The sequence below is a fragment of the Ranitomeya variabilis genome, chromosome 4 (genome assembly GCF_051348905.1).
Source record: "Ranitomeya variabilis isolate aRanVar5 chromosome 4, aRanVar5.hap1, whole genome shotgun sequence".
Classification (NCBI taxonomy): Eukaryota; Metazoa; Chordata; class Amphibia; order Anura; family Dendrobatidae; genus Ranitomeya; species Ranitomeya variabilis.
Window position 1 is genome coordinate 728,484,660 of NC_135235.1, and position 22,860 is coordinate 728,507,519.

Here is a 22,860-nt window from a genome sequence, read left to right on the forward strand (position 1 = left end):
CGTTGTCTGTTGTGATCCGCTTTTTGGGCTCCCCTAGTGGTGGCTGGTGGTACTGGAGACTTGTGTGTTCTTTTCTGCCTCAGCTCACCTGCTTCCATCAGTTTTGGGAGTTCCCTATTTAGCCCTGCTCTCCAGTCACTTCCTTGCCGGTCATCATTGTAACCTGAGTCTTTCAGTTGCATGTTCCTGCTACCAGTCTGCTGATCAGCTAAGTGGACTCTTGTCCTTTTGTTTTGTATTTTTTGTCCAGTTTACAGTTTGTCATTTCCTGTTACTGGAAGCTCTTGTGGACTGAAATTGCCACTCCTGTGTCATGAGTTGACACAGGAGTCTTAAAGTAATTTCAGGATGGGTTTTTGAAAGGGTTTTTCAGCTGACCGTGAAGTCCTCTTTTGTATCCTTCCTCTATCTAGTAAGTGGACCTCGCTTTGCTAAATCTACCTTCATACTGTGTATGTCTTTTCCTCTGAACTCACCGTTAATATATGTGGGGGCTACTATCATCTTTGGGGAATTTCACTAGAGGTAAGCCAGGTCTGTTCCTTCCTCTTCCAGGCGTAGTTAGTTCTCCGGCTGGCGCATGGCATCTAGGCAGCCGTAGGAATGCTTCCTGGCTACTGTTAGTTGTGTGGTAGATTTAGGTCACGGTCAGCTTGAGTTTCCATCACCCGAGGGCTAGTCTGTTATTTTGTGTTTCTGATGTTCCCATGCCATTGGGGAATCATGACAGTATGACCGGCCACTGTTAAAGTAATTGGCAGAAGAAAGGAGAGTAAAAGAAGTCTGTAGATTTTTATTTTTTTTCCTCACATGTTTGCTACTTAGTTGGCTCAGTTGTATTTCTGCTCTATTTACAGCCTTGCCTTTCTCTCCTTCTAATCCTTGAATGGCTCTGATCTCTCCGGTTTAAGGATGGACTCTCAGAGTTTGGCTGCAGGTTTAAATAATCTTGCTACGAAGGTTCAGAATTTACAAGATTATGTTATACGTACTCCTATTTCTGAACCTAAGATTCCTACACCAGAGGTATTTTCCGGAGATAGATCTCGGTTTCTGAATTTCAAATGTAATTGTAAATTATTCCTTTCTCTCAGACCTCACTCCTCTGGAGATCCTGTTCAGCAGGTTAAGATTGTGATTTCTTTGCTGCGAGGTGACCCTCAAAATTGGGCATTTTCATTGACACCAGGGGATCCTGCGTTGCTCAATGTGGATGCGTTTTTTCTGGCTTTAGGGTTGCTGTATGAGGAACCTAATTTGGAGATTCAAGCTGAAAAAGCTTTAATAGCCCTGTCTCAAGGGTAAGATGAAGCTGAGATATACTGCCAAAAATTTCGTAAATGGTCTGTGCTTACTCAGTGGAATGAGTGTGCCCTAGCGGCAATTTTCAGAGAAGGCCTTTCTGATGCCGTTAAGGATGTCATGGTGGGGTTTCCTACGCCCACAGGTCTGAATGAGTCCATCACAATGGCGATTCAGATTGATCGGCGTTTGCGGGAGCGCAAACCCGTGCACCATTTGGCGGAATCTTCTGAAGGGACGCCAGAGAAAATGCAATGTGACAGAATTCTGTCAAGAAGCGAGCGGCAGAATTATAGGCGCAAAAATGGCTTGTGCTTCTACTGTGGTGATTCCGCGCATGTTATATCAGCATGCTCTAAACGTACTAGGAAGGTTGACAAGTCTGTTTCTATTGGCACTTTACAGTCTAAATTTCTTCTGTCTGTAACTCTGATTTGTTCATTATCAGTTATTACCGTGGATGCCTATGTGGACTCTGGCGCCGCTCTGAGTCTCATGGATTGGTCCTTCGCCAGGCACTGTGGGTTTGTTTTGGAGCCTCTGGAAGTTCCTATACCTCTGAAGGGTATTGATTCTACACCTCTGGCTTGTAATAGACCACAGTTCTGGACGCAAGTGACTATGCGTAGGACTCCAGACCATCAGGAGATGATTCGCTTCCTCGTGTTGCATAATTTACATGATGTGTTAGTGCTTGGATTACCATGGTTGCAATCTCATAACCCAGTACTGGACTGGAAAACTATGTCTGTGTTAAGCTGGGGATGTCGGGGGGCTCATGGGGACATACCTTTGGTTTCTATCTCGTCATCTATTCCCTCTGAGGTTCCGGCATTTTTGTCGGATTTTGGGGATATTTTTGAAGAGCCTAAAATTGGTTCTCTCCCTCCCCACGGAGAGTGTGATTGCGCCATAGATCTGATTCCAGGCAGTAAATTTCCAAAGGGTCGTTTGTTTAACCTATCTGTACCTGAGCATGCTGCCATGCGAGAGTATGTTAAGGAGTCCCTGGAAAAGGGACATATTCGTCCTTCTTCATCACCTTTAGGAGCTGGGTTTTTCTTTGTCTCTAAAAAGGATGGCTCGCTGAGGCCTTGTATTGATTATCGACTCCTGAATAAAATTACTGTCAAATATCAGTATCCGTTGCCGCTGCTTACTGATTTGTTTGCTCGCATAAGGGGGGCTAAGTGGTTCTCCAAGATTGATCTCCGTGGGGCGTATAATTTGGTGCGAATTAAGCAAGGGGATGAGTGGAAAACCGCATTTAATACACCTGAGGGCCACTTTGAGTATTTAGTAATGCCTTTCGGCCTTTCTAATGCACCTTCAGTTTTTCAGTCCTTTATGCATGATATTTTCCGTGAATATCTGGATAAATTTATGATTGTGTATTTGGACGATATTTTGATTTTTTCTGAGGACTGGGAGTCTCATGTTCAGCAGGTCAGGAGGGTTTTTCAGGTCTTGCGGGAGAATTCTCTGTGTGTAAAGGGTTCTAAGTGTGTTTTTGGGGTTCAAAAGATTTCCTTTTTGGGGTACATTTTTTCCCCTTCTTCTGTTGAGATGGACCCTGTCAAGGTTCGGGCTATTTGTGACTGGACGCAGCCTACTTCTCTAAAGGGTCTTCAGAAGTTCTTGGGCTTTGCTAATTTTTATCGTCGATTTATAACTGGTTTTTCTGGTGTTGCTAAGCCTCTTACGGATTTGACTAAGAAGGGTGCTGATGTTGCCAATTGGTCCTCTGCCGCTGTGGAGGCCTTTCGGGAACTTAAGCGCCGCTTTTCGTCTGCCCCTGTGTTGCGCCAGCCTGATGTCTCTCTCCCCTTTCAGGTTGAGGTCGATGCTTCCGAGATCGGAGCGGGGGCGGTTTTGTCGCAGAAAAGTTCCGATTGCTCAGTGATGAGACCTTGTGCGTTCTTTTCTCGAAAATTTTCTGCCGCCGAAAGAAATTATGATATCGGTAATCGGGAGCTTTTGGCCATGAAGTGGGCATTTGAGGAGTGGCGTCATTGGCTTGAGGGTGCTAGACATCAGGTGGTGGTTTTGACTGATCACAAGAATCTGATTTATCTTGAGTCTGCCAGGCGCCTGAATCCTAGACAGGCGCGCTGGTCGTTGTTTTTCTCTCGGTTTAATTTTGTGGTCTCATATCTACCAGGTTCTAAGAATGTGAAGGCAGATGCCCTTTCTAGGAGTTTTGAGCCTGATTCCCCTGGTGATTCGGAACCTACAGGTATCCTTAAGGATGGGGTGATATTATCCGCTATTTCCCCAGATCTGCGACGTGCTTTTTTTCAGGCGGATAGACCTGATCGCTGTCCACCTGGTAGACTGTTTGTTCCTGATGATTGGACCAGTAGAGTCATCTCGGAGGTTCATTCTTCTACGCTGGCGGGTCATCCTGGAATTTTTGGTACCAGGGATTTGGTGGCTAGATCCTTCTGGTGGCCATCTCTGTCTCGAGATGTGCGTGTTTTTGTGCAGTCTTGTGATGTGTGTGCTCGGGCCAAGCCTTGTTGTTCTAGGGCTAGCGGGTTGTTGTTGCCCTTGCCTATTCCGAAGAGGCCTTGGACGCACATCTCGATGGACTTTATTTCTGATCTTCCTGTCTCTCAGAGGATGTCTGTTATCTGGGTGGTGTGTGACCGTTTTTCTAAGATGGTTCATTTGGTGCCATTGCCGAAGTTGCCTTCCTCGTCTGAGTTGGTTCCTTTGTTTTTTCAAAATGTGGTTCGCTTGCATGGTATTCCTGAAAATATCGTTTCTGATAGGGGTACCCAGTTCGTTTCTAGATTTTGGCGGGCATTCTGTGCCAGGTTGGGCATTGATTTGTCTTTTTCGTCTGCCTTCCATCCTCAGACTAATGGCCAGACGGAGCGAACTAATCAGACCTTGGAGACGTATTTGAGGTGTTTTGTGTCTGCGGATCAGGATGATTGGGTTGCCTTTTTGCCGTTGGCGGAGTTTGCTCTTAATAATCGGGCTAGTCGGCCACTTTGGTTTCCCCTTTCTTTTGCAATTCGGGGTTTCATCCCCGTTTTTCTTCTGGTCAGGCGGTCTTCGGATTGTCCTGGAGTAGATGCTGTGGTGGATCGGTTGTATCGGATTTGGGAACAAGTGGTGGACAATTTGAATTTGTCCCAGGAGAGGACTCAGCGGTTTGCTAACCGCCAGCATCGGGTTGGTCCTCGCCTTCGTGTTGGGGACTTGGTGTGGTTGTCTTCCCGTTTTGTCCCAATGAGGGTTTCTTCTCCTAAATTTAAGCCTCGGTTCATCGGTCCCTATAGGATTTTGGAGATTATTAACCCTGTTTCCTTTCGTTTGGACCTCCCGGCATCTTTCGCTATCCATAATGTGTTCCATCGGTCGTTGTTGCGGAGATACGAGGTGCCGGTGGTTCCTTCTGCTGAGCCTCCTGCTCCTGTGCTGGTTGAGGGTGAATTGGAGTACGTTATAGAGAAGATCTTGGACTCCCGTATTTCCAGGCGGAGACTCCAGTATCTGGTTAAATGGAAGGGCTATGGTCAGGAAGATAATTCTTGGGTAACTGCCTCTGATGTTCATGCCTCGGATTTGGTTCGTGCCTTTCATAGGGCTCATCCAGGTCGCCCTGGCGGTTCTTGTGAGGGTTCGGTGCCCCCTCCTTAAGGGGGGGGTACTGTTGTGATCCGCTTTTTGGGCTCCCCTAGTGGTGGCTGGTGGTACTGGAGACTTGTGTGTTCTTTTCTGCCTCAGCTCACCTGCTTCCATCAGTTTTGGGAGTTCCCTATTTAGCCTTGCTCTCCAGTCACTTCCTTGCCGGTCATCATTGTAACCTGAGTCTTTCAGTTGCATGTTCCTGCTACCAGTCTGCTGATCAGCTAAGTGGACTCTTGTCCTTTTTGTTTTGTATTTTTTGTCCAGTTTACAGTTTGTCATTTCCTGTTACTGGAAGCTCTTGTGGACTGAAATTGCCACTCCTGTGTCATGAGTTGACACAGGAGTCTTAAAGTAATTTCAGGATGGGTTTTTGAAAGGGTTTTTCAGCTGACCGTGAAGTCCTCTTTTGTATCCTTCCTCTATCTAGTAAGTGGACCTCGCTTTGCTAAATCTACCTTCATACTGTGTATGTCTTTTCCTCTGAACTCACCATTAATATATGTGGGGGCTACTATCATCTTTGGGGAATTTCACTAGAGGTAAGCCAGGTCTGTTCCTTCCTCTTCCAGGCGTAGTTAGTTCTCCGGCTGGCGCATGGCATCTAGGCAGCCGTAGGAATGCTTCCTGGCTACTGTTAGTTGTGTGGTAGATTTAGGTCACGGTCAGCTTGAGTTTCCATCACCCGAGGGCTAGTCTGTTATTTTGTGTTTCTGATGTTCCCATGCCATTGGGGAATCATGACAGTTGTCGATGCTCTTTCACCCATGAGGTGACGTTTCGCTCCATCAGCTCCTCTGGCTGTTCCAGATTCAGCTCAATGATCTCTCGTCCAGCTCTTCCAAACAACAGTAGATAGGGGGTGTAACCCGTGGTGGAGTGGACCCGATTGTTGTAGGTCCAGACCAATTCCGGCAGATAGTCTGGCCAACATACCTTCTTATCTTCCTCCAAGGTTCTCAGCATCTGAAGCAAGGTTCTGTTGAAGCGTTCGCAAGCTCCATTGCTTTGCGGGTGATAAGGAGTGGTCCGGGACCGCTCGATGCCATACAGGCGATACAATTCTTCCATCACCTTGCCTTGGAAACATGCGCCTTGATCGGAGTGGATGCGCTTTGGGCACCCATACACCCGGATGAAATCTTGACAGATGGCTCGCGCCGCCGATTCCGCAGTCTGGTCTCTAGTCAGAGTGACTACTGCGAACTTAGAGAAATGATCGGTCATCACCAAACAATATTGCAGCCCCCGGGCCGAGTGTCCCACGAGGAGGTAGTCGATCATCAAGACTTCCAGCGGCTCCCTAGTTTGTATGGTCTGGATGGGTGCCCTCTGTTCAGTACTCTTAATGAGGTCACATACTCGACACTGCCGGCAAACCTCTTCCACCACAAGCTCCAACCGAGGACAATAGACATGCCGCTGCAACCATTGGTAGGTCTTTGTGGAGCCAAAGTGCGCTCCGAATTCATGGGCTTCTTTAGCTATTTCTTGAGCCATTCTTCCTGGGATGACCACTTGCCACCTTACTTCCATATCTTTTGGCTGTTGCTTCCTACGATATAGTACTGACTCTCTCACTTCCAGTCTATCCCACTGGTGCAACACACTCCTCGTTTCGGAGTCCAGATTATCTCTCTCTTGTTTGCCAGGCTTCCGCTTTTGCGTTACCCACCATTTCATCTGTCTCAGCCCTTCGTCTTCATCCTGAACGTGTCCCCATTCTTCATTGGTTCTTCCCAGGGACCGAGGTAATGCGCAGGCCTCCCTTCTTGACTGGGCCACAACCATCAGGGGCTTGAACTTATTAAAGTCTGGGGTTTCCTCCTCTTCGAGTTGCTCATCAAGATCCCCCACTGGAGTCTCCACAGGCACTCTGGACAGCCCATCCGCATTTGCGTTTTCGGTAGCAGAGCGATAGCGGATAGTAAAGTCGAACTTGGCCAGGCGAGCCATCCACCGTTGTTCTAAGGCCCCCAGTTTAGCATTCTCAAGGTGGGCCAGGGGATTATTGTCTGTTCGAACTTGAATTTTTGTACCTGTCAGGAAGCCTGCAAACTTTTCTGTCATGGCCCATACCAGAGCCAGGAGCTCTAACCGGAAGGAGCTGTAATTGTGAGGGTTTCTTTCGCTGTCTCGCAGGGACCTGCTAGCATACCCGATGACTCTCTCATGTCCATCCTGTATCTGAGAAAGTACGGCACCGAGTCCATGTAGGCTACCATCGGTGTACAACAGGAACGGTTGATCGAAGTCTGCGTAGGCCAAAATCGGGGCCGAAGTAAGGGCACTCTTTATAGCCTGGAAGGCCTCGTGTTGTCCCTGTGCCCAGGGGATGCGATGGGTCTTCGGCACTCCAGCGGTCCCCCTCAGCAACTCATTGAGAGGACCGGCCATCTTCGCAAAGTCTTTAACAAACCGACGGTAGTAACCCGCGAGTCCCAGGAAGGCCTGGAGTTCTCTCACTGTTTGAGGGACTGGCCACTTCTGGATAGCAGCCACTTTTTCTGGCGAGGGTAGAACTCCATCTTGTGACACAATGTGACCCAGGTACTCGATCTCCCTCTTGAAGAGGTGGCATTTCTTTGGCTTCAACTTCAGGGTATGAGCACGCAATCTTCCGAGTACCTGTCCAAGCCGGGCAAGGTGGTCTTCGAAAAAAGGATGAAAACACAATGATGTCATCCAGATAGATCAGGGTAGCCTCGAAATTTAAATCTCCCAAACACTTTTCCATCAGCCGTTGAAAGGTGCATGGAGCATTGGAGAGCCCGAAGGGCATCCGGTTAAACTCGAACAGTCCCATAGGGAGGATGAAGGCAGTTTTCTCTCTGTCTTTCTCTGCCACGGCTACTTGCCAATATCCGCTTTCTAGGTCCAGGGTGGAGAAGTACTTGGCTTTCCCCAACGCTGTCAAGGATTCCTCGATGCCGGGCAACGGATACGAGTCTTGAACAGTGCAGGCATTGAGTTTTCTGTAATCTACACAGAACCGGATGGTCCCGTCCTTTTTCTTGACGAGCACCACCGGGGCTGCCCAAGGGCTCTGACTACTCTGCACCACTCCTGAATCCAGCATCTGCCTCAGTAATGTTTTCACCTCTTGATACATTTTGGGCGGGATCTGCCGGTATCGTTCTCGAATTGGACGAGCTTCCCCAGTCGGGATCTCATGCGTGATGGCTTCAGTACAGCCGAAATCTTCGGCATGACGGGCGAATGCGGCCTGATTCTTCCACAGCATAGTTTCTATCGCTTGCACACGCTCAGGGCCCATAGCCTTCACATCCACTTCCATTTGCTCAAGGATGACCCGTCCACTCCACTCCGGGGATGGTGTCTCTTCGTCTTCCGCAGCAACTGCTAGGGTCCACCCCACGCCTTCTTTCGGTGATAAAGACATCTCCTTCTGACTCACCACTTCACCCTTATGCAGGTACACCAGGGCCAGATCTGTCCCTCGTGGCAAGGCGACCTCCCTGGGGCTCACATTCAAAGCTCTTATGGGGACATGTCCTCGCTGGACCACAGCTATCGTACGAGCTATCATGACTTCTTGATCCACTCCTCCGCCTACCACAGGCTGAACAACCACTTCCAACCCATCAAGAATGCGGTGAGTCCCCACTGGGAGGTACACTATAGTTTCTTGCTCGGGAGGTAGGATTACAGGTTCTTTCCCAGGAGCCCGGATGACCCCTACCGTCTGATAAGATGGCACACTCTTCTGCATCCCACAGACGCGGATCAGTCATTGAAGGGCTTCTTGAGTAGGCTTATGTGGGGTAGCCTTCTTCCAATATCCAGGTCCCCGTTTGGTAAACATAATCTGATCGAGTTCACGTAGGATATTCATTCCCAGTACTACAGGCACATCTTTCTTGATAGGCTCAGGGACTAGCAGGATCCCTTTTCTCCCAACTTCTTGGCCACAGATTCGAATATTCATCCACACGACCCCTGTGACCAGGATCGGTTGTTGGTTGGCAGCAATCAACCGGATCAATGTCTCTTTTTCTGGCTTGGCCAGGTCCTGGAAATGCTGCTTGAAGTACGCTTCTGGCATCGTTGTCACTTGTGACCCGGTATCTACCAGGCAATCCACCAGAACTCCTTCAAATTCAGCACGTAGGATGGGGCTCCCAGTGATCAAGTGTTCGTTATGATATGGAGCGGCCTCTCTTCTCGCCTCCCCCGCAGAGTGCCGCACTACTGCGGGGGTTGGTAGTTTAACGGCGGCTTCCACTGGCCTTGAGTATAGTTCCGACAGTCTCTGGCAAGGTGCCCCCGTCCTCTACACTCCCAGCATTGAACGCCTCCCCCTCGCCGAGGGGTACTTCCAGCCTGTCCTCGGGCCGCCGATGTCTGACGGGAGGGGGCTTGTTCCCACTGATCCCTTGTCGATCGGGCCGAAGAATGGTTGTATGAGTATGGTGGGTCAGTTTCTTGTAGTTCCCCCACTCTCCGCTCCATCTGGGTCAGTTTCTCTTGTACGTTCACAAGGGACCGCTGCAAATCTTGCACTACCTGGACCAGCACTTCTTGATGGTATGGGTCCCCTCTGGCATTGGCGCCCTGGACACGCATCACTCCAGACGCATAGCTTTCTTCTTTACTTCGGGCCACTGTTTCCGCCAGGACTTGACGAAACGTAAGGGCCGGGTCTGCCCGGACCCGTTCTGACAGTGCTCTCCTCAAGGATGTACTGTGTAGTCCCAGAATGAATTGCTCCCGGAGTATCCGGTCTTTAGAGCCCATGCCGCCAAGTCCATCTGCCTCCTTTCTCTGCACCTCTTCGAACACTTCTTGCAGTACTGTTGCATACTGAGAAATTCCTTCTTCTTCCCGCTGCAGCCTAGAGAAAAATTTGGCGCAAAGATGTCCCGCGCTAGCAGTCTCACCGTAGATCTCTTCCAGGAACTTCACTAGCTCCTTCAGGGTGCTGCGGATGAGTTCTGGTTGTAGGCAGACGTTTCTGCGGGCTTCCCCCTCTAGGGCAGTTAAAGCAATGTCCACTTCAAGGTCTGGGCTTATGTTATAAATATTCAGGGTGCATTGCAGCCGGGACACCCAGTCGGACAGTGGCATATTCTTGCCGTCAAATTTTGGGAGCACACTAAATATGGTGCCCATAGGGAGTGTCCTTGCAGGGGTTCCACCAATGCCCACAGCATCCCCATTAATGTTAGCATTCCCGTCATTGCTGTCTGCTGCCTCCATCTTGTTGACAGTACCCTGCTTGCAGCGCCACTTGAAGCGATGGCCCGGGGACCAGCACAGTGCAGGAAGACTACTGTACACAAGACGAGGTGCAAACAACAAAGGATAGATTTATTGGGAGACAGGGGATGAAAGGGACAAGGAAGGTGCAAACAGGAATTTACAATAGCAAAAGATAATGCACATGAGTCGACTTGTCTGTATAACAGCACGGTACTTCAACAATTACAAACTCAAAATCTATCTCACAAGCAACTGTACACAATGAAACATATATCGATGCTACTCTGCACATAGCCTCCCTGGCCTTTACTACTCAGGCCACACGGCTACCGTGCTCTAACTACTGGAGCCTGCACTATGCCCTAACTGGTGCACCAGGCAGGAACAGACTCACGGTGATGTTGGGGACACAGGTCCAGTCCCAGGGGGCCCCAGAAGTCCAAAACGGTGGTGCGCACGGATTCCTATCGGCTCTGCAAAGCGAGGTCTTCTCCTTGCTCCTGGAAACTGTAAGTCCCCTTTCAAGTATCTTTGTGGCTTCACAAACCAGCGCAGAACAGCCACTCTTTGCTGTAACCGGGAAAGTCTATTTAACAAACGCAGTTCGTCTCAAGCTGTGTGATATTTCTTGTAGCCAACGACTCTTCCTTGCAAACAGACCAGCACACAGTTCACTCAGTTCCCTCTGGAAACTTCTTCTTCCACACGCAGTCCAGGCTCAACTCCTCCCCTCAAGCTAGGGCAGTTCATCATCACAGCCTAAAGCAGGGGAAAAACAGAACATTCCATCTCACACCAGACAAGGGGGTGCAGTCTCTTAAAGTGACAGTGTGTTCCTTACTGTGCATAACAGCACCACCCTCTTACAAATGCACCATGCCACACAGCTAGGTCAATCAAGATGTGGATGAAGGACCACCACATCAAATTCCTGTCATGGCCAGCCCAATCTCCAGACCTGAACCCCATTGAAAACCTATGGAATGTAATCAAGAGGAAGATGGATAGTCATAAGCCGTCAAACAAAGAAGAACTGCTTAAATGTTTGCACTAGGAGTGGCATAAGGTCATCCAAAAGCAGTGTGAAAGACTGGTGGAAAGCATGCCAAGACGCATGTATGATGTTAAGTCAGCTCATCTTCTCATTCAGGTCTCTACAATATTGGATCCACTCAGTGAAGATCTTCTACATAAGAAAATTTTCCTGAATTACCCATTACAGATGGATATGGACAGAGATAAGATGGTGGAGAAGATATTACACCTCACCCTAGAGATCCTCTTCCGGCTTACAGGAGAGGTGAGAGATTCTGATGACGTCACATTACATCATTCTTATCTATGGGAATAACAGATGGACAGAACTGGAGAGGTGAGGACTCTGGAAATGTCTGTAGTGAGATTTATTAATGTGTCTCTCCATAACCAGGATTACACAGTAGTGAAGAAGACCTCTAGTGAGCGCTGTCAGGACCCTGTGTCTGAGGGATTGGGAAGTACCCTGAGCCCAGTCACGGGGCCTCCACCTCACCTGATACATGAGGACATCAATGACCAGAAGATCCTAGAACTCACCTACAAGATGATTGAGCTACTGAATGGAGAGGTGACACTGCTGGGAATACTGGGACATTGTACAATAATGCTATGAAGCGATCGGGGAGATGACGGTGTCATTGTATGTGGCAGGTTCCTATTAGATGTCAGGATGTCGCCGTCTATTTCTCCATGGAGGAGTGGGAGTATTTAGAAGGACACAAAGATCTGTACAATAACTTCATGATGGAGCCCCTCACATCTCCAGGTAATAGGACTAAATACACACGACAATAAATTATCTGTATATAAAGAATGAATTCAGTTCCTGTATATGTTTCCACCAGATCTATCCAGTAAGTGGACAACACCAGAGAGATGTCCCCGTCCTCTTCTTCCACAGGACTATAAAGAAAGAGATCCCAATGTTCCTCAGGATCATCAGGTAGATGGAGAGAAGGTGTCATGAGTAGGGTTGAGCGAAACGGATCGGACATTTTCAAAAGTCGCCGACTTTCAGCAAAGTCGGGTGTCATGAAACCCGACCCGATCCCACTGTTGGATCGGCTATGCGGTCGGCGATCTTCGCGCCAAAGTCGTGTTTCATATGACGCTTTCCCCGCCATTTTTTCAGCCAATGAAGGAGTGTGGGCAGCGTGATGACATAGGTTCCGGCTTGCTTTGTGCGGCGTCACAGGGGGTAAAACCGCCATCTTAACGTTTGGGACATAGCGATTTGCACAGTGAAACACAAACTTTGCAGGGACGGAGGGGAGAGAGAGAGAGAGAACAAAAAAAAAAAATCCCCATTGACCTGCATTGGGTTTCGTGTTTCGGTTGGCCCCGACTTTTCACAATAATCGGCCGATTTCACACGATCCGACTTTCGAGACAGTCGGGTTTCACGAGACCCGATTCGATCCTAAAAAAGCAAAAGTCGCTCAACCCTAGTCATGAGATCTTCCCTATGATGTGTAGACGGTGGTGAAGGTCTTGTGCTCAGTCTTGTTTTATCCACCAGTATTATTTGTTTTATACTTCTGTAATGAGAATGGAGGAGATGGCAGGGTTAGAGCTGATCATAGATGTGACTTCTCCATCTGTCTGTGACTTTTATAATATTTGTTTCAGAGTGAAGATCTGACCCATATTAATACTACAGAGACGTATGTGAGGGGTGATGAGTGGTGTAAAGAGGAGATTCCTACATATGACTACCCAGGTGAGTAATAACCACTAAATGCAGAGAAGTCACAGATTCTTCTCAGTCAACGGCTCTGGCTGCTTTACCGGTGGTGTTGTCCGGCCGTATCACAACATTCGTGTGATCACTATTTGGCCTCAAGACCACAACATTTTCCTCCTCCAAAAACTGTTCTAATGACTTTGGTCATTGAAAGCCCTTTTCTATAGAACTTACAACCTGGAGGATCCACTTACCCCCTGGGATCAGGAGATGCAGATTGTTACCTGCCCAGATCTGTAAACTACAATGTCAAATGTCAGTGTACGTAGAATGTGCTGACAAGTTAGAAAATCACTTGAAGAAAAGTATCATGATGAGTGTCACGGTTCACACCATGCTGCCAACACTATGTCACGGATCCCAGTAATATGTCAGGGATCCCGGGGAGGATATCTTTATCGTCCCCACTACTTACATCAATTTGTCTCGATCCGGGGTTGTTTGATTGCCCCTGGTTCCTTCTGAACGGCATTTATCTATATCCCACTTCCCAGTTCCGGTTTGGAACTTGCAGCTCTCTGGCGCCCCTTTACCCTTAGGTCAGATTAGGTACTGCACCTGGGGTAATTAGTCGCCAGAAAGGCTGCCTTCTATGTACTGGCTATTGGGCTCACTGTAGTGAGGGCGTTTAACTACTCCCACTCAGGCATGAACAATAATTAACAATGCTGCCATCGCTAGAAAGCTTCCGTATCACATAAAACAAAGTATGCTGCCACCAGCTCCGATTTTCACCAAAGGTTAACGGGTCAGGAGTCAACCCCAAATCAGTGGCGTAATTCACCTCAGAGGACACACAGTTTCATATAGAGCAGAGAGAAACAAGCTAGCAATTAAATATTTTACTCCATAAAAAATTAGGCAGTGTTTACAAAGTATTAAAAATATATTAGAAAGGAGGCAATCACATGTACATTGCAACTACAAATAAAAAGAGGATTAAAACAGAAACAAACACTCACATTTTGCTTAGATTATTCCAGGCTAACTATGCTAGTGGGAGGAGTCAGACATCACAATGCATTACAGAGTGTCTTGTTGCAGCAGCGCCCCAGGCAAGAATGAAGGCTGGGCTGAGTGCAGTAACTTATATTTCTGGGCTTGTGATGTCACTAAAGGGACTGGTTTACCTGCACCCTCCCCTAGCTGCCAGGGTGCACATTTTGGTAAGAAAACTTATAATAATCTTAACTGAGCTTCATAACCTAGCAGAATAATGGCACACACATGACTCATCTTATATTGAAATTAGCTTTCTAATGATTCCAAACTCGGACTAGCTCTTCCACTCTGTTCTCTGGTTCTTTTGGTGCTAGAATTTAGCAAAAGGCCCTGTAGCGAAGCCCTGTCAAAGCACGTTCCAACTATGTAACTGTCATATTTCTATCATACACTGGCGTCGCATTATGGCGTCTTTAATATCTCCCCCCACATACAGCAAGCACATGGGCTTCAGAAAAGAATTTGCACACTTTCCTACCTTTGCGAAGGAGGAGGCGGAGAGAGTCCCACTCTGGAGTTTCAAGTTACACAGTGTCTCTGCCATAGGACCTTTGTGTCAATACCAGCGAATGCAGTGGGGGTGAAAGGGAAGGGGGTTGAAGCTGCAGCATGTGTCTAGGACCATGGTCTCATGCGCAAAAATCCCTCAGACCATGGTATTTTACATTATCGTGACAATTGCCCTCTCAGAGAAAGCGGAGGGTAATTATGCTGTTGGCTTCCTAGATCCCTGATATCTTATTGGATGAATCTACCTTCCCTCCCTTCTGTGCTGCTGAATGTGCTCATATGGTCCCTTCAAGACCAGATCCAGTCTTTCTGGCCAAACTTTGCTTTTATGATCAACAACATTAAATGTGCAGTGAGGCCAAGTGTGAATTTCTGTACAATAGCAACAGAGTTTCTCTTTATCCTGACTTTTCCATTTTGTATTAAAAGTAACTACTTTCAAGGAGGATTGTGATAAACTATATAAAATACATTACACCTGTGCCATGATATATCTCTAAGCTGTGCGCAGCTGATGGCTGCAATATACATAATAATAATAATAATATTTATTTTTATATAGCACTAACATATTCCGCAGCGCTTTACAGTTTGCACACATTATCATCACTGTCCCCGTTGGGGCTCACAATCTAAATTCCCTATCAGTATGTCTTTGGAATGTGGGAGGAAACCGGAGTACCCAGAGGAAACCCACGCAAACACGGAGAGAACATACAAACTCTTTGCAGATGTTGTCCTTAGTGGGGCTTGAACCCAGGACTCCAGCGCTGCAAGGCTGCTGTGCTAACCACTGTGCCACCGTGCTGCCCAGACATATACATATACATGTATTCACACCTGCAGGAAATGTTGTTGGCATTGGCTCGAGCCCTGGTTTCATTAATTCGTTCCACGTCATAAATTACATTATGATTTAGATCCTAAGGAATTCAGATTACTGCAAAATCTCTTCTGAAATGGGGGAGCTAATACTTTTTCTACTCTTCTGATCAGGACACATAGTAGCTCCAATGTTCCACCATAAATGGTTTATTATTGGAGTTCTCTCCTTGTACCATTTTGCTGCCCCAAAAATCTGTAGCTATTCTAAAAATATTTACTTACAGTTCTTAGATTTATCACTGTGAGTTGTACACCACATGCATCCCATATAATTGTGCCAAATATCTCACAATTTTAGTACTCCTTTTTTTTATTTTTTGTGTCATAGCCAACTTGTTGACACAATTTAATTTTGTTGGGCCCAAAAAAATCAAGGCCACATTTAGATCAGTCTATAATCTCCGGCTGACGCCTGTTGTATCTGTGTTGAAAAAATCGTAGCTTCACAGGCATAAGTTGCATAGTTCTGTCTGCTAGCCTTGTTCTACTCATTTTTTTTATTCAAAAATTTACAACCCCCCCCCCTGAAAATGTATACAGTCTGTTATCTCAGGCTGAGTCCTGGTGTATCTGTGGTGGAAAAATCGTAGCTTCGAAAGTCATACGTAGCATAGTTCTGTCTACTAGCTTTGTTCTAGTCATTTTTTATTTTTTGCCAAATAAAAAAAATAAATTATACAGTCTGTTATCTGAGGCTGAGGCCTGGTGTATCTGTGGTGGAAAAATCGTAGCTTCGCAGGCACACGTAGCATAGTTCTGTCTGCTAGCCTTGTTCTACTCATTTTTTTATTTTTTGCCAAATTAAAAAAAAATTATACATTCTGTTATCTGAGGCTGAGGTCTGGTGTATCTGTGGTGGAAAAATCTTCGCTTTGCAGGCATACTGATCACATAATTTTTCTCCAAACAAATACATGTGTATTGAGCTTTTGAAATAGTCCAGTAGTCCATTTAAAATGGGCAAGGCAAGGGACGGGGAAGTGGACGTGATGCTGATGGTGCATGCAGAGGACGAAGCCGTGGCCAAGCTGAAAGTGGGCCACAAAAAAGACTCACATCTTTTCACTCGACCTTCCTGTCCCAGTTTCTAGGGGACCGCAGCACACCACTGTTGAAGCCAGAGCAGTGTGAAACGGTTGTTGGTTGGATAGCGGATAATGCTTCCAGTCACTTAGCCACCACCATGTCTTCCACACGGTCAAGTAAGAGTAGCCGTGAGTTTGGACTGGATATTCCTCACCCTGATCCTCCTTCATCCCACCATGCTGAGTGCCCTGAGACAACTGATCCCACACTTGGACATTCCGAAGAGCTGCTCAGTTTTCCCTTTAGAGATTCCGGACTCTCGGCAAGTCAACTTGAAGTGGGGCCAGATGAGATTGCATCTAGCAATGCCCAAATCATTGAACAGCCACGGTCACACGAAGGCGATGGTGGGAAAATGTCAGAAAAGGTGGATGATGATGAGGCAATAAAGCAAAAAGAGCGCACTACCAATACAATAGAAAAATAAATCATACTCGGGGTGCAAAAAAGCGGCCAAAGCAATAGAACTGAACAAGGAAAAAGGCAGCCACTTAAGTAAATGCACACCATGAACAAAATGAAATAATAATCATCAAAATATAAAGAAAGCAATTTTATTAACAGACCATAACTTCAAAAAAGACATAAAACATAATTAAAAAGACAGTAGCACATAAGAAACCTGGTCCATATATACATGTCATATATAATATATATAAATACAAATCACTTGAGCCTGCATACACCTATTAATAAACATAAACCAACCCTCTGGCTCATGGGACTAAAGAAATCATGGATGAACCCAAACTCCTATGACACACACCAACCCTTGTTGTCAAAAAGTGTGTATGCCAGGAAAAAACACGCTGCCCTAATCATGGTGTCCAGGGAATACCGCCTGGGTGAAACCACTAGCGAAAACTAGAGGAGACATCACACCTGGAAAAAAAAATAAAAAATGATGCCAGCACGATCCATGACCTAGTGAAAGCAAATACCCAAATCCAGGTGTGATGTCTCCTCTAGTTTTCGCTAGTGGTTTCACCCAGGCGGTATTCCCTGGACACCATGATTAGGGCAGCGTGTTTTTTCCTGGCATACACACTTTTTGACAACAAGGGTTGGTGTGTGTCATAGGGGTTTGGGTTCATCCATGATTTCTTTAGTCCCATGAGCCAGAGGGTTGGTTTATGTTTATAAATAGGTGTGTGCAGGCTCAAGTGATTTGTATTTATATATATTATATATGACATGTACAGTTAGGTCCATATATATTTGGACAGAGACAACATTTTTCTAATTTTGATTATAGACATTACCACAATGAATTTTAAACAAAACAATTCAGATGCAGTTGAAGTTCAGACTTTCAGCTTTTATTTGAGGGTATCCACATTAAAATTGGATGAAGATTTTAGGAGTTTCAGCTCCTTAACATGTGCCACCCTGTTTTTAAAGGGACCAAAAGTAATTGGACAGATTCAATAATTAAAAATAAAATGTTCATTTTTAGTACTTGGTTGAAAACCCTTTGTTGGCAATGACTGCCGGAAGTCTTGAACTCATGGACATCACCAGACGCTGTGTTTCCTCCTTTTTGATGCTCTGCCAGGCCTTCACTGCGGTGGTTTTCAGTTGCTGTTTGTTTGTGGGCCTTTCTGTCTGAAGTTTAGTCTTTAACAAGTAAAATGCATGCTCAATTGGGTTGAGATCAAGTGACTGACTTGGCCATTCAAGAATATTCCACTTCTTTGCTTTAATAAACTCCTGGGTTGCTTTGGCTTTATGTTTTGGGTCATTGTCCATCTGTAGTATGAAACGACGACCAATCAGTTTTGCTGCATTTGGCTGGATCTGAGCACACAGTATGGCTCTGAATACCTCAGGATTCATTCGGCTGCTTCTGTCCTGTGTCACATCATCAATAAACACTAGTGACCCAGTGCCACTGGCAGCCATGCATGCCCAAGCCATCACACTGCCTCCGACGTGTTTTACAGATGATGTGGTATGCTTTGGATCATGAGCTATACCACGCCTGAGCCATACTTTTCTCTTTCCATCATTCTGGTAGAGGTTGATCTTGGTTTCATCTGTCCAAAGAATGTTCTTCCAGAACTGTGCTGGCTTTTTTAGATGTTTTTTAGCAAAGTCCAGTCTAGCCTTTTTATTGTTGATGCTTATGAGTGGCTTGCACCGTGCAGTGAACCCTCTGTATTTACTTTCATGTAGTCTTCTCTTTATGGTAGATTTGGATATTGATACGCCGACCTCCTGGAGAGTGTTCTTCACTTGGTTGGCTGTTGTGAAGGGGTTTCTCTTCACCATGAAGATTATTCTGCGATCATCCACCACTGTTGTCTTCCGTGGGCGCCCAGGTCTTTTTGCATTGATGAGTTCACCAGTGCTTTCTTTCTTTCTTTCTCAGGATGTACCAAACTGTAGATTTTGCCACTCCTAATATGGTAGCAATTTCTCGGATGGGTTTTTTCTGTTTTCGCAGCTTAAGGATGGCTTGTTTCACCTGCACGGAGAGCTCCTTTGACCGCATGTTTACTTAACAGCAAAACCTTCCAAATGCAAGCACCACACCTCAAATCAACTCCAGGCCTTTTATCTGCTTAATTGAGAATTACATAACAAAGGGATTGCCCACAACTGTCCATGAAATAGCCTTGGAGTCAATTGTCCAATTACTTTTGGTCCCTTTAAAAACAGGGTGGCACATGTTAAAGAGCTGAAACTCCTAATCCCTTCATCCAATTTTAATGTGGATACCCTCAAATGAAAGCTGAAAGTCTGAACGTCAACTGCATCTGAACTGTTTTACTTAAAATTCATTGTGGTAATGTCTATAACCAAAATTAGAAAAATGTTGTCTCTGTCCAAATATATATGGACCTAACTGTATATATGGACCAGGTTTCTTATGTGCTACTGTCTTTTAATTATGTTTTATGTCTTTTTTGAAGTTATGGTCTGTTAATAAAATTGCTTTCTTTATAGTTTGATGATTATTATTTCATTTTGTTCGTGGTGTGCATTTACTTAAGTGGCTGCCTTTTTCCTGTTTCAAAGGTGGATGATGATGAGACACAATTGCCAGAAAGTTGGGAGGAGGAGCAGGGTGCGGATGTGTAAGACGAGGCGGTGGATGACATAGTGACTGACCCAACCTGGCAGGAGATCATGCAGAGGAAGGACAGCAGCACACATGAGGAAGGAGGAATATCACCCCAACAAGCAGGAAGAAGCAGTGTGGTGGCCACAGACAGAAGCCGTGCATCCGTTCTCTGTAACACCAACATAAGGGAAGTTGCCATTCCAACTATTAGATCTTCCCGAGTCTGGTTATTTTTTAAAAACTCTGCCGATAACCCCAAACAGGCCATTTGCAGCACCTGTCATGTCCCCATCAGCAGGGGTAGCAAAACTACCAGCCTGACCACCACCAACATGATCAGGCACATGGCAGCAAAGCACCCGACTTTGTGGGCTGAACGCCAGGCTCCAGGAACACTGTCTGCAAGTGACACCACTGCTTCTTCCACTGTTTTTCATAGAAGCCAATTCCCAGTCCACTGTACATGTGATACCTCTGGCCCTGCACCTGTTGTTACCCACAGTCATGCAGCACCATCCTCAAGCCCGTCCATGTCCTTGTCCTAGCACAGCCTTCAGTTGTCTATACCCCAGTCATTGGAACGCAAGCGTAAAAACCCAGCCAACGCCCCACAGGCCACAGTGCTAAATTCTAACATTTCTCATCTGCTTGTGCTTGAAATGTTGCCTTTTAGCCTCGTTGAGATGGAAGCTTTCCGCAACCTGATGGCGTCGGCCATCCCAAGGTACTCGGTCCTAAGTTACCACTATTTCTACCAGTGTGCCGTACTGGCATTACACCAGCATGTATCTCATAACATTACCCGTGCCCTCAACAATGCTGTTACTGGGAAAGTCTACCTAACCATGGACATGTGGACAAGTGCTTGTGGGCAGGGACGGTACATCTCACTGATGGCACACTGGGTTAGCATAGTGGAAGCTGGGACCCAGTCGGACCTTGGGATGGAACACATCCTCCCCAAACTGAGGATTGCGGGCCCTACATCAATCAGGGTTGCAACCACAGTCTACAGCTCCTGCACCTCCTCCTCCTCTTCAGCCTCCATCTCTGAAATGAACACATCAGTCAGAAGCTGGAAGCACTGCAGCACTGCCTCAGCCAAGCGGCAACAGGCTGTGCTGAAGCTAATCTGCTTAGATGACAAATTGCACAATGCAGAAGAGTTGTGGACAGCCCTGAAAGAGCAATCAGATATTTGAATGACACCGCTGAACCTACAGCCAGGCATATTTGTGTGTGACAATGGCCAGAACCTGGTGGCGTCTCTGAGGCAAGGTGAGCTCACACACATACCTTGCCAGGCCCATGTGCTTAACCTCGTGGTTCAACATTTTCTGAAAAGTGTTACACGGAGCTACCGGATCTGCTAGTGAAAGTACGCCATCTGTCTGTCCATTTTAGAAAGTCAGCTACAGCTTTAGCCATCCTTGCAGTGCTTCAGCAGTGTTTGCAGCTTCCGACTCACAGACTGGTGTGTGATGTCCCCACACGTTGGAACTCTACACTGCATATGTTGGAAAAGATTTGTGAGCAGCAGAGGGCAGTTGTTGACTACCAGCATCAACAAGGCCTTCGATATTCAGTTCAGACTCCACACATAAGACCTCAGAAGTGGACATGGATGTCAGACATGTACCATCCTCCAAAACTTTGAGGACTGCACCAAGATGGTGAGCGGTGATGACGCCATAACTGACATCACCTGTTGTGAATTCTGTTGTGGGTTCTGCTCTTAGGCTCCCTCCGGTGGTTATAAGTGGTAGTGCTGCTGTTTGTCCTTCACAACAGTCATCAGCTGCTTCCACTTTGGACGGGGCTATTTAGTCTGGCTCCTTCCTTTATTGAGTGCCAGTTGTCCATTGTTTTCTAGGGATCCACATCTCTGCTTGGTTTCTCCTTCTGGATTGTCCAAATCATCAAAGATAAGTCCTGGCTCTGTTTTTGCAGTCCACATGCGGTGGACTTAATAGTTCTGTGAATTGCTATGTTTTTTCTTGTCCAGCTTTGTCTGTGTTAAGATTTACTCAGCCAAATTGGAAGCTCTGGAGTAACAGAGTTACCCTCCATGTCTTTAGTTAGGTGTGGAGATTTTTGTATTCTCTGTGGTGGATTTTGTAGTATTTTTTATACTGACCGCACAGTACTCTGTCCTGTCTTTTCTTTCTAGGTAGCGTGGCCTCCTTTGCTAAATTCTGTTTTCAGTCTGCGTTTGTAATTTCCCTCTCCTCTCACAGTCAATATTTGTGGGGGGCTGCCTTTCCTTTGGGAATTTTCTCTGAGGCAAGATAGTATTCCTGTTTCTTTCTTTAGGTGTAATTAGTCCTCCGGCCGTGACGAGGTGTCTAGGAAGTGACAGGAACATCCCACGGCTACTTCTAGTTGATGTGTTAAGTTCAGGGTCTGCGGTCAGTATAGAGGCCACCTACTCCAGAGCTCGTCCATGCTGCTCCTAGGCCACCAGTTCATAACAGTACAACTGGCCAACAATGAGTTAACCGCATCTCAAAAGAAGGGAAAGAAAGTGCTGAGCCATTTTTTTTTCTGTACTCTGTTGTGTTTTTTTTTCCCTCTTCACTTCTGGGTGGCTCAGGAGTTAGGCGTTGACATGGATGTTCAGGGACTTGCTTCTCGGGTGGATCAACTTGCTGCTAGAGTACAGGGTATTTCTGATTATATCGTGCAGACTCCTGTTTTAGAGCCTAGAATTCCTACCCCTGATCTGTTCTTCTGGGACAGGTCCAAATTTTTGAGCTTTAAAAATAACTGTAAACTGTTTTTTGCTCTTAAGCCCCGTTCCTCTGGTGATCCCATCCAGCAGGTAAAAATTGTCATTTCTCTGTTGCGTGGTGACCCGCAGGATTGGGCATTTTCCCTGGATTCTGGGAATCCGGCCTTGCTTAATGTAGACACCTTTTTTCAGGCGCTTGGGTTATTGTATGATGAACCTAACTCTGTAGAGCATGCTGAGAAAACACTTTTGGCCCTGTGTCAGGGTCAAGAAGCGGCAGAGTCATATTGCCAGAAATTCAGAAAATGGTCTGTGCTTACTAAGTGGAATGAGGATGCTTTGGTGGCAATTTTCAGAAAGGGTCTTTCTGAATCTGTTAAAAATGTTATGGTGGGGTTCCCCACGCCTGCAGGTCTGAGTGATTCTATGTCTCTGGCCATTCAAATTGATCGGCGCTTGCGTGAGCGCAGAGTTGTGCACACTATGGCGTTGTCTTCCGAGCGGAGTCCTGAGCCTATGCAGTGTGATAGGATTGTGTCTAGAGAGGAACGCCAAGGATTCAGACGTCAGAATAGGTTGTGCTTTTACTGCGGTGATTCTGCTCATGTTATTTCTGATTGCCCTAAGCATGCC

General features: G+C 46.4%; 1 protein-coding gene across 1 annotated transcript in view; it reads left to right on the forward strand.

Annotated features, from left to right (window-relative positions):
• LOC143767095 (gastrula zinc finger protein XlCGF66.1-like) overlaps positions 1-11,997 on the forward strand; it is a 65,658-nt gene extending 53,661 nt beyond the window's left edge. Inside the window, exons 2-4 of the mRNA XM_077255119.1 lie at positions 11,315-11,464; positions 11,594-11,770; positions 11,854-11,997. Coding sequence (XP_077111234.1) covers positions 11,387-11,464; positions 11,594-11,770; positions 11,854-11,997 — 399 coding nt within the window. The 5' untranslated portion in view covers positions 11,315-11,386. The remainder of the gene's footprint in view (positions 1-11,314; positions 11,465-11,593; positions 11,771-11,853) is intronic.
• The last annotated feature ends 10,863 nt before the right edge of the window (positions 11,998-22,860 follow it).